Source organism: Pleurodeles waltl, chromosome 6 (assembly GCF_031143425.1).
Source record: "Pleurodeles waltl isolate 20211129_DDA chromosome 6, aPleWal1.hap1.20221129, whole genome shotgun sequence".
NCBI lineage: Eukaryota > Metazoa > Chordata > Amphibia > Caudata > Salamandridae > Pleurodeles > Pleurodeles waltl.
Window position 1 is genome coordinate 46,153,286 of NC_090445.1, and position 15,797 is coordinate 46,169,082.

The following is a 15,797-nucleotide window of genomic DNA, read 5'->3' on the forward strand; positions in this document are numbered from 1 at the left end:
AGTATCAAAGCCACAGTCTCATTCATCCAGCCAGGTTTGTGGCAGAGTGTGAGGCCCAAACCCTAACTGCTCAATAAAATACCCAAAATAGTGAAAAGTTGAGATCTCTCTAGTGCTAGAGCAGTGGTTATCATTTCCGCTACTACGGAGGGTTCAGTAAAGACAAGTACTCCCGTTATTAGTAATGCAATAACTCCAACTTGGTTTACTTTTTACTATAGTAGGTTTGGCTCCTAAGAGTTATATTCAGTAGACCCGTAGGAGTTTCAAGCAATATCACTTATGTTTTTTTAATCGTCCACAAGCTTTGCCAACAAGCTAATGTTTTTATTATCATACTTCACGGTGGATACTCTCTTGAGGGCCACACCATTAATAATTAGTGATAGCACTATACTACCTATCAGGGCAAATTCTTTAAAAATCTTTTCAAATGTTTTTAATTGAAATCAGATATCACAATTAGACCAAATGTGAATGCTACCCTTAAGGTAAGGGAATAAAGAATGTCTACATTAAATCAGTATTTTGTAACAACTTAAGTCTGAAGCAGAATGAACTCATGAATCAGCAGCGGCCTTGCCACAAGTAGTAAATCCACTAACAGAATGTCATCTTCTAATTGATTTAATGTTGCAAGTAGAAATACAACAGAAGGCCATGAAGAAGGAGAGACACTGTCCTGATCAACGCTTTGGGCCTGATTTAGATCTTGGCGGATGAAATACTCTGTCAAAAACATGATGGATATCCCGTCTGCTGTATTACGATCCCATTATAACCTATGGAGATCGTAATGTGGCAGGCAGGATATCCATCACGTTTGTGACAAAGTATTCCATCCACCAAGATCTAAATCAGGCCCTTTGTTCCTTAACCTCCATATAGGATCATATCAAATAAAAGCATGGAGGAACCAATGCGGATAGGATGCAAGCATTCCTTATCATTCAGTGTTTTCCTAAAAGAGAACCGACTGTCATCCACAAGTCCTCCTTCCCACACCTAAAGGTCCTCAGAAGGCAACCACTATGATTGATTGTAGGGTGTTTTATTAGTTCTAAGTTTTGTCATCGGTTGGGCAAACCGTTACAAGAAAAGACGCTGGCAGAGCCCATTCAAGGTATAGATGGATCTCCATGAAGCTCACAAGGAATGGGTATTGGGAAATGTACTCTTTACTAATAGCTTTAGAGAACAGCCACATCACGTTCTTACCCATCGATGTCATTGCTTCACCAGTATTCCCAGTACTGTTGGCGGTAATTGGCTTCGCACATATAAGTCTGAGATTGACTGGTAAAAAGAATGAATTACCTTATTCTGTGAATATTGTTTAAAGAATCACTGGGTGAAGACAGGAAGATACAACAACCTCTTTTGTGTTTCATAACACAAAGCCAACCAGAAAACGTTTGTATACCGGGGGGCGTTTAAATCATTCCATGGTGTCTTCAGTCAAAAAAGAGTGAATGAGCTTCCATCTCATAGAATTTATGACTGCTCAGTTGGCCCTATTCCAAATGCTAATATCTCACTTGACAGGGTATATCCAAAAGAAGACATTGTTGTGAAAAACGATTTGGAAGGGAAAAACAACCTACATTTTTTAGAAGTTGGGTGGTCAGTCCCACAAAGATTAAAAGTTTTTTTTTCTCCAAAATGGCACCTTACAAACTAGAGATAAATACAAATACTCATGGCAACTGCTGTTGGAGGTAGGATAAAATGAATACCAAGCCCACTTTGGGATGGATTGGAGGAAAGACAAGCCTAAAGCAGGTGTGAGTTAACTCTTTTTTAGCAGGCCTCTGTTTGGAAGGGCACCTTCTGCTTATATCAGGCTCTAAACACTAGCTCTGAATGGATTTGGCACACTTATATGGAGAGGTGGGAGGAAGAGTTAGAAAGGAGCCTAGACGATGAGGAGTGGAAAGCCATTTGGATGAAGGCAGTGACAACTTACATCTGCATAAAATATAAAGAGAATGCCTACAAGGTTCTTACCAGTTGGTATCTAAACTCCTGCAAGACTTAAGGCTATGTTCGGGGACTCTGATGTGTGTTGAATGCACTGTCAGATTTGGGGCATGATGGTTCATATCTTGACGAGAGTTACACAACAGATCTAACCAAGAACTCTGACCACCTTGACAATGCTGATGACCAATGAGTGATGAAGAAGTGACTCTCAACACTGATCGGAGCATGCCGCGCATAATACGGCGTGCTAACCCGTATGTATACACAAACGGTTTACTGTTAAAACTTAGGCCCGTATTTATACTCCGTTTGCGCCGAATTAGCGTCGTTTTTTTCGACGCAAATTCGGCGCAAAACTAACGCCATATTTATACTTTGGCGTTAGACGCGTCTAGCGCCAAAGTATGGGCAAATAGCGTAATTTTTTTGCGTGAACGCCTTCCTTGCGTTAATGAGATGCAAGGAAGGCGTTCCCGTCTAAAAAAATTACGGCGACGCAAATGCGTCGTATTTATACTCCCGGGCAAAAATCACGCCCGGGAGTTGGCGGGTCAAAAAACCCTGCATTTGCGCCACTATTTAACGCCTGGGTCAGGGTAGGCGTTAAGGGGCCTGTGGGCTCAAAATGAGCCCACAGGTGCCCTCCCCTGCCCCCAGGGACCCCCCCTGCCACCCCTACCCACCCCAGGAGGACACCCAAGGATGGAGGGACCCACCCCAGGGACATTCAGGTAAGTTCAGGTAAGTATAATTTTTTATATTTTTAATTTTTTTTGGTGGCATAGGGGGGCCTTATTTGTGCCCCCCTACATGCCACTATGCCCAATGACCATGCCCAGGGGACATAAGTCCCCTGGGCATGGCCATTGGGCAAGGGGGCATGACTCCTGTCTTTACTAAGACAGGAGTCATTTAAATGGCGTCTGGGCGTCGAAAAAAATGGCGCAAATCGGGTTGAGGCGATTTTTTTGCCTCAACCTGACTTGCCCCATTTTAAGACGCCCTAACGCCATTTTCCCCCTACGCCGGCGCTGCCTGGTCTACGTGGTTTTTTTCCACGCACACCAGGCAGCGCCGGTCTGCTAGCGCCGGCTAACGCCATTCCATAAATACGGCGCCCGCATGGCGCTTCAGAATGGCGTTAGACGGCGCTAATTTTTTTGGCGCAAAACTGCGTTAGCGCAGATTAGCGTCAAAAAGTATAAATATGGGCCTTAATGCCTTTTTTTATTCATGGTTTATATCTGGATGGTATTGTCCTCAGATCTGGCCTTACTGGACATCTTTATTATGCATCATAAAGGATATAACGGGTATAAATATACTGCTTGAGCCTCTAGTGATACTGCTGGGCCATCCAGAGAATGATAGCGTATACTCTGTGCATTTTGACATGGGAAGATTATTATCACATTTCTTGCTAGTATGATGGTGTTCCACTGTTGGAAGTCAAATGCTCCGCCGGTAATAGGTTTATGGTAAGGAAGGATTTTGGCATATTTATTTAGTGGAAAAATTGACAGCCGTACTGGCTGATAAAATGCTTAAATTCGGAAAAACCTGAGAGCATTGAGGTCTTATATCAAAAACATTATGGGGGTCTGGAGAATGGTAAGATCTGGTGAGGAAGGGGTGCCTCTCCAGAAAGTCTGGATCCTCCGCAGTTAATATCATGGACACTGAAATGATCTAGGGGATTTGATGAGGAAGGTGTGGTCCTATTCCTGGCATTGATAAATTAGAAAAATTGTATAACTGAATGGCAAGATGTAATTGTTTTTCCCATCTTGGCAAAGCAGACTACCTTGCCTCCCTCTGTTTTGCTCTCATTCCCACTTCTTTTCCAACTTGCATAGTTTTCCCTTAGATTACCAGTGTCTAGGTTGTTTTGATTTGTTGTCCTTTTGTCAAATAACAGAAAGCCACAACTAAATAAAGTGTGGAAAATAAAGAAAAATTATTTGGTGGACAATTTAGCAAAGAATTGTATTTGACATTCAGTCTATCCTGCTGGGGCACCTATATACTTCACCAGGAAACAGGATGGAGAATACAGGCTTTGTTTAGACTACAGAGAGCTGAAGGTCATGACTGTTTGTAATTGGCATTGATTACTGCAAGTATCGGTATTGCTAAACAATAGACAAAAGCAGGTAATATTTTATCATAACATTCAAAATGTTATCTTCGTGAGGCCTACAACCTAATACTTACAAAAGAAGATGATGAATTGAAGACAGCCTTCAATGCTATGTTGGGGTATTTTGAATATTTAGTTTATGGTGCCCACACCATACTTGAATATTAAAGATCTAAAAATTCTTGGACTTTGCCAAATTTTATCAACATTTTTTGAAAGATTTTCTAGGGATTGCCAAACCTATTACAGAATTTACCAAGAGAGGCCAACTCTTTGTTTGGGTAAGAAAAAAAAGATGATTCATTTCAGTATTTCACAACTGCCTTCACATCTGCTCTCATTGTGCGTTACACATAATGCACAAAACCTTTTTGTAGAAACTGATGCTACACCTTTTTCTATTAGAGCCATCTTTTCTCAAAGACTCCTAGAGATTGATGATATTCTCACAGTGGCCCAAACCTTATCATCTTCGTAAAAAAATATACCATACATGATTGTGGATTACTAGTATTATAGAAGCATGTGCTCACTGGTGTTACTATTCAGAAGGCTCTGGCTTCCCTGTTACAGCATGAACCGATCATGAGAATGTGAACTTTATAAAAAGTATGAAGTGAGCCAATGACACGCACTTTAGATGGCTTCTTTTCATTTCAAAATCTCATATCAACAGATTCAGTCAAGGCAAGGCAGATGCATTACACAACAGGAGCATGAGTAAGAAGTGTTGTAGGACTCTCTGGGAACAAGACTGCTGGATTTGGGGTGGCAGCACCACCGCTTGTGGGTGACTGAGTCAATCTCACACATTTGTTAGCTGTTGGCCAAACTATTTCGGCTAGCTAGCAGCACCTCCCCCAAACCTAGAAAGCAAAGGTGATTTGTGGCAGCCTGACGCATGACACTCTGAGACTCCTCAAGGAAGTTGTGGTCGACAAATCTTACCCCTTTCACTTGTTAGCAAAAGTCTCATACGCACACGTAGGCAAAAGTAAGAGATGCAGAATAGTTTTCAATACATTATTGAAAAGACTGCAATCTATGATACAATATATGAGCTGCAGTTATTAGGAAGATAAGACATAGCACAATTAGGATTGTTACAAACAGTGAAAAGAAAATAAATAACCCAAGCATATTGGAATAGACATGTGCATAGGAATCCTACCTAACACCTATCTTCTAAGCGAGAGCATAGCTGTGATAGCCCAAATCTGCTCGTACTTAGTCCATGGAAGGAGCACCCACCCCCATTACCTGAAACCAGGGGTCTGCCCACTGTCTCCTTGGCTGGTTGCAGAGACAGGGCTGAGGTCAGCAAAGTAGCAGTGAAATGGCATACAGCATGGGTGGATGTCCTGGCTGGAATTACCTCTCTAACCTTCTCCAGCCTGTATGATGTTTTTATAAAAAAACGTGTTCGCGTTCTGTGAAACAGGCCTGATGTGATCATGTTTCTAAGTGTTGGGTTGTCTGCGCACTCTTCTGGCGTCAGTACTGGATAAATTATCATCTACCTTTCTGCAAGTCGTGGGTAGAACTACACGGTGAAATTTGGTGCCCAGAAAATAATAACACTTTCACAGAATAACAACCGATTAGGAAAATAAAGCATCTCTGCTGAAACACAGGCTGAGCTAAAATTAATGAAAGAAAGCAGAGAATGTTTCTGGGTAAAAGGGCACAGGCCACAGGCCTAAGCTAAGCCAAAATATGTGTGCCTAAGCAGAGCTCGAAAATGAACCCACGACAGAAGAGCCTGTTGGTAATTCACCACCAACTACTTTGGCCACCAAGCAAGGTTCACAAGCTTAAGAATTGTTCTTTCATATAAAACAGACTGTAAAGGAAATAGAGTGACTTGAGGAAAATGCAACTAAAAGAGAGGGAGAAAAGAATCGTTATTTCATGGAATCAAAATATTCGTACCAACAAAATGATTACAGGAGAATGTATTGAAGCAGTGCACCGGAACACCTTGAGCAGGACTCCCAGGAATGAAATTGACACAAAAAGTTGTAAATACACTATTCTTAGGCAAAAAATAAAGGAGTCTGTCACAGGCAATGTAGCACAATGGGCAGGATGTGCACAGAATAAGTTATAAAACATAAATGTAATATGAAAAAACCATGCCGCAGTAAGACTATCTCAAGAAGCAAGCAAAATGGCAGATTTAAAAACCTTATCAAAAGTGGAGATGGTTAGAGGTGAGGCACAGAGGCAATGAAAGGGTATTTCAACAGTTAGGCGTTAGCGCTGAGAAGCCACAGTCAACCTAACACTACTGCTTAAATCACAGCACATACAAGAACCCTTTGAGGGAAGAGCAAAGCATTTCCAGAAATATGCTTAGTTTATCTAAAATGGTCGATGATCCAGAAGATGGAAGTGCATGCAGGTAAATCTCACCTGTTCACTAGATTTATAATTTTTTTGAAGAAAGAAATCTGTTAGAGCTGTTAATACTGCTTGAGTGCTGTTTTTCACAAGATAATGGGAAAATTTAAAGAGTCAAAACTTATGCCATAGAGTATGCATCCTAAATGATTCTCAATTGATCACAAAATGAGACTCTAATTTAATGGGTATGTCTGTAAGGCAGAAAACATGTGTAGAGGGTATACAAAAACGCCACAATGCTTTTTTGGTGGTATCTCAGTATGGATCAAGAGGTGGATGTTCGCAGTCAACCCTCTGTTCTGAGATCCATTGCAGACAAATGTTCTGAAACCAGCATTCGACCGATGATACAGGCACTGCTTCTAGACACTCATCCAAACCTTTAGTGTTACAACTGAACAGATTCCACGTACAGTTATCTTGATTGGTTACTTGTACTCAAAGGAAGAAAAGGCAATTCCTTGTCGTTTTCACCAGAAAAATTAGTGCTAAGGCCTTTCAGACAAGTTACTAGCAGGAAAGGAATGTTTTTGCAAGCTATAATCTGTAATGGATTTCTTTTTGTTTCTCACTGGATGCATGGTTTGGGCACAAAGTGACTGTATGTATTCAAGATTAGCATTATATAATCCGCAGTGTAATGGTCAGGTTGAAGGAATAAACAACATTCTCATGGCATCTATACAAATAGTGAAAGAGACAGTGCAAGCAATGTTGTGCCTTATTACATGACTGCACAACGTACTATGTGATAATATGTTTTGTGCCCATGCAAGGTGTGTTTTGGGGACAAATAGATTCATGTCAATAAGAATAGCAGGGAAGAAGAGTTGAGAGATTTTGTGGAGAAACAGCAAGTGCCAAGAGAAGTGCATTAGGGGAGACAGAAGTTGGTTGTACCAGGGGCTTGCTGAGCATTAAATGTTTGTCACAGTTGTGGTTACAGTGTGCACTTTAGTAACTACTTCAGATTGAGAGCTTGGCAGGACTCATAAATAGCAAATGTAGAACATTGGTGTGTTGGCACATGTAGGCACTATGTGGGATGATTGAGCATAGTGTTCCAATTATTGTCTATTGGACTGGGTTCTTTGTGAGTGGGCTGAAAGAATATGTTTGTCTGTGTGTAGAATGTAAGTGTGGTGAAAGTTTATTTGAAGGTAGTCAGTGTCAGCTGTTATGTATATTCTCTGCCAGGAGGCAGTGCTCCTGTTACTTGGAGTGATTGAAGTTCAGCTGTTACCATGCTGTGTAATAGCTACTTGTTGAGTTGCTGTCCTTCTCCTGTCTCACTAACATGTATACATCTAGTTATCTCTTACACCTCTGGAATCAGACACCACTGTTTGGAGGACTGGTCCCTATGGCTCTGTGTACATCTGGCACTGCACATGAATATATATATCTTCCCTAATAGGGCATCCAGAGCACTTTTGATTCCTTGCCAGGCTACCTGAGAAAGCGTAAAGAGAAGTGAGCCAGCTGTATGTTTTCTCATTTACAGGTATGAAGAAGAGCCCATCAACCTATGCCAATGTCACTGAATGACGAGGCGACTACTTTTTGAAGAATTCTAGATCGCAAACACCAACCTAGAGGCAAAGAAACGAAAAAGATATAACAACTGGGGATGGGCTGGGCATGTTGTCCACCAAGCGGAAAGGATGAGGAGCTTTCTAGAGTTCGAGAACATAATTGAAAAGAAGGATGACTTGGTATCTATGGCAGCTACTCTATGTGAAGACCCCGCAAGGGACTATTCCTGTCAGCAGCCATCTTTTTAAAAGCCCCAAGAACAACTTTTTCAGTCCTCGTGAAAACTTCATCATGTAGTAATGATTCCAGAACTATAGGGATACGTTCATTTCCTTCACCAGTCAATGAGAGGAACTTGGCAACAAGTTTTCATTTTTTTTTTTTATCAAGGCCAGTTATAGATGACATATGTTTTAAAATGTTAAGTGCTTGCTCCAATGAAAGGTCTAATTTAAGAGTTTCTGAAATCATTACAAATGTAATTATTTTAGTAAAAAGGTTTCTACAGTAGTTTAGAGTAAATTATAGCCTTTTCAAATTCAATATACTTTCTCTTTTACTTGTTTGGTCACCGAGGAGACCACCCTTGGGTTCTGCAAGAGTGAAACTTTTATTATGAAACAGAATTAAAAAAAAATATTGGTGGGATTTGAGGATTGCTCTCTTTGTGTTTTTCCTCTTTTGTGACATTGATATGGGTGGTGTACTATTATTTTTTATTTACTGTTTTCTTTGGTGTAGCTTTACAAATAACGAGGTAAATACAATGAACAAAGAGATTTCCAGGAGCATAGAATGTACTAGGAAGACGTTTTGTAAAGAAGGAAAAGTTCAAACAAATGTGTTATAGGTCCAGTCAGTTCAAGTACAGCCGGAAGAGGTGAGTAGCTTTCGGGAGGCGAGGCTGTCTGGCTTGGTCTGACCCCCGAAGGGCATCGCTGGACCAGTGTCAGCCATCCAGGCCGGTATGTGTACAAGGAGGAAGTTCTTGCTTCTGAGGGCTCTCTGATGTCCAGAGATGCTAAATAACGCGCCTGGGTGGGGAGGACTGATGTACCGCTTTTCTTTGATGTCGGAATAAAAAGATCCTGACCGACATGGACCAGTGTTCATTCCCTAAGGATTGTGTTGCTCTTCTCTGGATCTGGTCACTCATATCAGTTTGTTATCAAGAACATTTTCAGAATTAAATGTAAAGCACAGTACGCTTTACAATTAATACTTACATGTATTACAGTGACAGTGGACGTTTATTAAAAGTTAAAGGCATTAAAGAAAACAAATTAATGGCAAAGATTAATTTGTCATATAGTAGCATGAAGCCCAGAATAAATGTGCAAATAATGAAATAGCAGAGCCAATTATAATTCAGCTCAAGTAAATAAGTCATAAATCAGAGGTCAGACTGACAGAGAATGACCTTCTAAAGGTCAGAGGAGAGTAAGCCCACAACCCCCAGGATGTGGCATCTATAATAGAAAATTACACAAAGAGAACCATACATTTGGTGTCAATGTGCAGGGGCTCATACTCCCCTCCAGTCATATTAAAGAAAGAATTACACAGTTTAAAGTCACATTTGTCAGCATTACCCCACAGATTCATAAAATGTAGGTCACATCCTTGGTGCGCATGTGACACATCAATAGTTAGTACAAATATAGCTACAAAAGAAGTTTAGGTTCTCATGAGAATCACACTGTCCTCCCAATAGGTGAAACCTTGGGAAAGCATTCACTTTCCTAACATAGCATGAAAATGAAGCTCGAGAACAAAGCATCATGTTGTACATGACAGAATGACATTGTGTTTTAAAACACTATTTACAAAATAACTATTTTGTGCCACGTGCATGGTGCGGAAAGGGCAGAGAGAAGACTGCGTGCAGGTAAACAATGGCTGCAGACAGCAACAAACTGTGAGAAATTTAGTTGTTTGTTGAGGGAGGTGCGAGCCCTTCTCAAACAACAGCCACAATCCTTGTCAGGGTGAACCGTAAAAGTCACTAAATTAACCTGTGCGTAACCCTCTAGTAGCTTGGCCCAAAAACAGTCAGGCTTAACTCAGAGACAATGTGTAAAGTATTTTATGCAGAACTTAAACAGTAATACAGTGAAAACACAACACCAGAAAAATCAAAAATTACAAAGAAAGGGAGGACACTGCCTACACTCCAGCAACAAAGTCCAACCCCAATACATCATGGTAAATGCAGTTGAATACATAGTCCTTTCAAAAAGTAATAAAGTCTTTCACCTCCGTAGGCGCAGCAAGTGCTGTATATCCCTGTACACGTGTTTCTGGGTTTAGCCCGTCGTCAGCAGGGAGCAGCATGGTATAGGGCAGGGTTCTGCAAAGTCGGTCCTGGAGAGCTGGGTCTATGCCAGGTTTTTAGCATATCCACATTTAGAAAAAAGATATTTCAGAAATCTACATTTTTCTAAATGTGGATATGCTAAAAATCTGGCAGGGACCCGGCTCTCCAGGACCGACTTTGCAGAACCCTGGTATAGGGGCTTGCTTGAAATGCCGCCAAAAGTCTTCTCGGGTTTATGGACCATTCATAGTGCATAGGTGCATCCCAAGGCTCGTCAGCCGTGGCTCAAGGGAACCATCTTAAAGACAAAATTACAAAGAAAGGGAGCACACTGCCTACACTCCAGCAACAAAGTCCAACCCCAATGCCTCATAGTAAATGCAGTTGAATTTGTAGTCTGTTCAAAAAGTAATAAAGTCTTCCACCTCCATAGGCACAGCAAGTGCTGTATATCCCTGTACACGTGTTTCTGGGTTTAGCCCATCATCAGCAGGGAGCAGCATGATTTAGGAGCTTGCTTGAAATGCCGCCACATGTCTTCGTGGGTTTAAGTACCACTCATGGTGCACAGGTGCCTCCCAAGGCTCATCAGCCGTGGCTCAAGGGAGCCGTCAATAAAACAGTTTCAAAGAAAGGGAGCACACTGCCTACACTCCAGCAACAAAGTATGACCCCAAAGCATCTTGGTAAATGCAGTTGAATTTGTAGTCCATTCAAAAAGTCATAAAGTCTTTCACCTCCGTAGGTGCAGCAAGTGCTGTATACCCCTGTACACGTGTTTCTGGGTTTAGCCCGCCATCAGCAGGGAGCAGCATGGACCTGAGAAGACATTTGGTGGCATTCCAAGCAAGCCCCTAGTCCATGCTGCCACTTTTACCATGTTTAAAGGAGAGAGCACAAGCACTTTAGCACTGGTTAACTGTGGTTAAGAGCACATAGTCCTAAAGCAAATTCAAAACAGGAAGGGTGAAGGCAGAAAGTTTGTGGGTCACCCTTCAGAGATGGCAATGTCAAATACTATTTAAGAATTGAGGCCTACATTTTTTAATGTTAAAATAAATACAGCCTTTTACAGAAAATCTTAAATTTATTATGTGTTCATTACATCCTGGTAATCCCAATATGCACTTTATTAAAAAAAAAAACTTTATCAGAACCATTTAGGTGAAAGGCCTTTGAAGTTACACAAACAATCCTGGCTTATATGAGTTGACACTTTTGTGAGGCTGGGGGTCAACTTTTTATCAGGGCTCTATTTGGTGTCCAATCACAGGTGCAGGTCTTTGGATATCTAATCTGAAGAAAGAAAAAACACAGTATTATTGCCACCTTAGCTGCAACAAAAAGTACCAGATAAGAAATTCAGTTTTAATATATTAAAATATGCTCTTACATGTAAACAAGTACTTAAAATGTCTGGGGTTTGGAGCAAAGACCCTGGTTGCCATCTACCCCTTCACTTGAGACGGTCCTGGTAGCCAATGAAGTTTCTTTAGCACCGGCGTGATTTTACTTTGTTGCTGCTCAACATTGTGGAGTTGTAGGAAGCTGGCCGGTGTGTGATGGGTACCTATGGTATTTACATCTTATACCAGGTCCAGGTCTCCCCTCTCAGTGAAGTGTAGGCAGTGTGCAGAAGCCAGGGCTCTCTAGAGGTAGTGGTGGATGAGCAGCCAAGGCTTATATAGGAGACATGTGAAGCTCATGCAATACCACTACAGTCACACAGTACTTACACACATAAAAGAAAACACTTGTTTGTACAAAAATAAAGGTACTTTATTTTTGGAACACAGTATCAGAAAATATTAGAGAGGCAACCCTCCATTAGGAGGTAAATAAATATATATATATATATATATATATATATATATATATATATATATATATATATATATATATATATATACACACACTAATAAACAGTAAAAGGCATACAAAGTTTAGAAAACAGTGTAAAATAGCAATAAGCAGTAGTAGCCGTAGGGGGAGCCCAAACCATATACTAAGACTGTGGAATGCGAACACAGGGCCCCCACCTAGGTAGGTAAATCGTGTTTAGTGAAGCTCGGAGTACTAGGAAACCACACAGGTAAGTAATACCGTAACCTCCAGCGACCAGGAATGCAGGAGTAAAACTCTGGATTTCTCCAAAACCACCCTAAAGGATGAAAAGAAGAAAAAGAAGACACCCAGAATAGTCTGCCAGAAATCAGCAATGGATTACCGAAGATGGAGACCTGTGGAGAGAGAGGACCAAGTCCAGAAGTGTCTGTGGAGTCCAGGGGGAGTAGGAGATACTACCCACCCAGAGGTACCTTTTGGAGTTGGTTGACGGAGATGGAAGACAGGTCAGCACTGCTGCACAGAAGCTGGAGAAGAGTTCCTGATGCATGCAAAAGGTGTCCCACGTTGAAAGCTGGATTGCAGATGGGTGTCATTGAACGATTTCTATCAACAAGCCTTGGCAAAGGAAAATTTGCAATTGGAGGAAAAGAGGTGCCGCCAGGGATCAGCAAGGTGCAGGAGGACTTTACCCAGGAAGGGGAGTCACAGAGGACCCTACACGTCTCAGAAAGCCCACAAGAGCAGAGGCAGCACCAACAGGTGTCCCACTGGACAGGGACACAGAAGTCGCTTAAGCAGCCCCTGCAGCACCACAGAAGTTGCTCCCACGTCGCCGGAGGTCCATGCAGAGGCCCAGGAGTTGTAGGAGGAAGTGCTGGGGGCTGGAGCTACATGTTCCCTATAGGTGAAGCAAACAAGCCGTAGCAGCTGCAAAGGACGTGGTGCAGGGGGGTGCTGTCTTGCATGGATTGGAAAGGACTTACCACTACCAAAGTGTGACAGCTGGTAGAAGGGACCAAGGGGACCCCTCTGGACTACCACATGTGATGCAGGATCCACGCCACTCAGGATGAGGGGAGATCCACATAGCCGGTCGTCAATGCAGCCTAGGTACCTGCGGATGCAGGGGAGTGATGTCTTCACCCCAAGGGAGATTCCTTTTTCTTCTTGTGCAGGCTGAAGAGTTGCAGTCTTCTGAGGATGCACAGCCGAGGAAATGTTGCAAAGCTGGCAGGAATTCTGCATACAATGTTGCAGAAGAGCCTTCCCCGTGGATCTGTAGCTTGTAGGTTCCTGGAGAGTCCAGTCACGGTTCTGTAGGCCAGAAGTCAAAGCAGAGGTTGCAGAGGAGTCCTGCTGGAATCTTGCAAGTCGAATCTGAGGACCCACCCTAGAGGAAGACCCTATATAGACCAAAGAGAGGGTTTGGTCACCTAACCAGGTAACTACCTATCACAGGGTTCCTCTCACCTCACCTGCCTGGCCTGGCCACTCAGATGCTCCCAGAGTTCCCTAACAAACCTTAGAATCAAGCTGGCAGAACCCAAGGACCCTCTGGAGGAGTTGTATGATGGAACCACGCATGCCTGAACAACGTGGTAGGAACAACGACCGCGTTGTTTCCACGCATGCCATTACCACGCATGCCTTTACAGCGATTATACGTTATAAAGGCATACCTAGTAAAGGCATGAGTGGAAATGGCATGCTGGTTGTCGCATGCCACCCCCCCCAACCTTAAAAACAAAAGTACCCCGATCCCCCACCCTTAAAAACTACCCTGACACCCCCACCTACCCTGAGCTCTAAAGCCAACCCCCAGCCCCAAAAATAAAACAACCCAACCCCTAAAAACAAAATTACTCCAACCTCCCCACCCTTGCCCCTAAAAACAGAAGTACCCTGACCCCCACCTTTAAAAACTACCTCGATACCCCCCACCCACCCTGAGCCCTAAAACTGACCCTCAACCCCAAAAATAAAACAACCCAACCCCTAAAAACAAAATTACCCTGGCCCCTCTCCCCCGCCCCTAAAAACAGAAGTACCCCGACCCCCCCACCTTTAAATACTACCCCGATATCCCCTACCCACCCTGAGCCCTAAAACCGACCCCCACCCCCAAAAATAAATAAAACCAACCCCTAAAAACAAAATTACACCGACCCCCCCCCTCCCTGCCCTAAAATCAGAAGTACCTCGATGCCCCACCTTTAAAAACTACCCCTGTACCTCCATCCACCCTGAGCCCTGAAACTGCCACCCACCCCTCAAAAATAAAACTACACAACCCCTAAAAACAAAATTACCCCGACCCCCCACCCCGCCCCTAAAAACCCGACCTCCTTGCCTGCCCTGAATACAAAATTACCCCAACTCCCCACCCGCCCCTAAAAACCCAATCCCCCACCCGCCCTAAATACAAAATTACCCCAACCCCCACCCCTAAAAACCCGCCCCATCCTAAATATAAAATTACCCTGCCCCCCCACCGCCACCCCTATAACCCGCCCCCACCCACCCTAAATTCAAAATTACCCCAACCCCCCACCCTTGCCCCTAAAAACCCAACCCCCACCTACCCTGAATACAAAATTACCCCAACCCTGACCCTAAAAACCCAACCCCCCACCTGCCTTGAATACAAAATTACCCCAACCCTCCACCCAACCCTAAAAACCCGACCCCCCCACCCACCCCAAATACAAAATGACCCCGACCTCACCCCTAAAAATCCACCCGCCCTAAATACAAAATTACCCCGACCCCCCCACCCACCCTAAATACAAAATTACGCCAAACCCCGAACCTCCGCCCCTAAAAACCCAACCCCCCACCCACCCTAAACACAAAATTACCCTGACCCCACCCCTAAAACCCACCCCCCACCCACCCTAAAAACATAATTACCCCAACCCCAATACAAAATTACCCTGACCCTCCACCCCGCCCCTAAAAACGCGACCGCCCACCAGCCCTAAATACAAAACTACACCGACCTCCTCACCCTAAAAGCCCAACCCCTTACCCCCTAAATACAAAATTACCCCAATCCCCACCCCTAAAAACAATATAATCCCATCCCCGCACCCCACCCTAAAAACCATAGTATCGACCCCCCCACCCAGCTCCATCAAAAAATAAAATAACCTAACCACCCCAACCCCTTCACCCCCTGCCCCTAAAAACTACCCCCAACCCTGCCCCAGCCCCACTTACCTGACCGCGTCCTCTTCCGATGGATCTTCCTTTTTCTCTGCCTTAACCACGCATGTGCGTTGTTCAGCACATGCGTGGTTAATGCAGAGAAAAAGGCCTGCGTTGTTCAGGCAAGCGTTGTTCCGCTTGTGTGAACAATGCAGGTGTGGTTCCGGATGAGTTGTTCCGGATCTTTCCCCTCTGGAGGAGCTCTGGGCACCACCCCTCAGGTGGTGATGGACAGAGGAGTGGTCCCTCCCTCTTACATTGTCCTGTTTCGTGCCAGAGCAGGGACTGGGGATTCCTGAACCGGCGTGGACTGGTTTATGCATGGAGGGAACCAAATGTGCCCTTCAAAGCAAACTAGTG

At 43.4% G+C, this 15,797-nt stretch overlaps 1 protein-coding gene and 1 long non-coding RNA gene across 2 annotated transcripts in view; one reads left to right on the top strand and one right to left on the bottom strand.

Moving 5' to 3' along the window:
* LOC138299155 (lymphocyte antigen 6 complex locus protein G6f-like) overlaps positions 1 to 8,713 on the top strand; it is a 56,126-nt gene extending 47,413 nt beyond the window's left edge. Inside the window, exon 4 of the mRNA XM_069237226.1 lies at positions 8,034 to 8,713. Within this exon, the coding sequence (XP_069093327.1) occupies positions 8,034 to 8,077 (44 nt within the window). The 3' untranslated portion in view covers positions 8,078 to 8,713. The remainder of the gene's footprint in view (positions 1 to 8,033) is intronic.
* A 1,228-nt stretch (positions 8,714 to 9,941) lies between these two features.
* Positions 9,942 to 15,797, bottom strand: part of LOC138299157 (uncharacterized) — a 46,039-nt gene continuing 40,183 nt past the window's right edge. Inside the window, exon 3 of the long non-coding RNA XR_011204715.1 lies at positions 9,942 to 11,678. This is a non-coding gene — a long non-coding RNA (uncharacterized lncRNA). The remainder of the gene's footprint in view (positions 11,679 to 15,797) is intronic.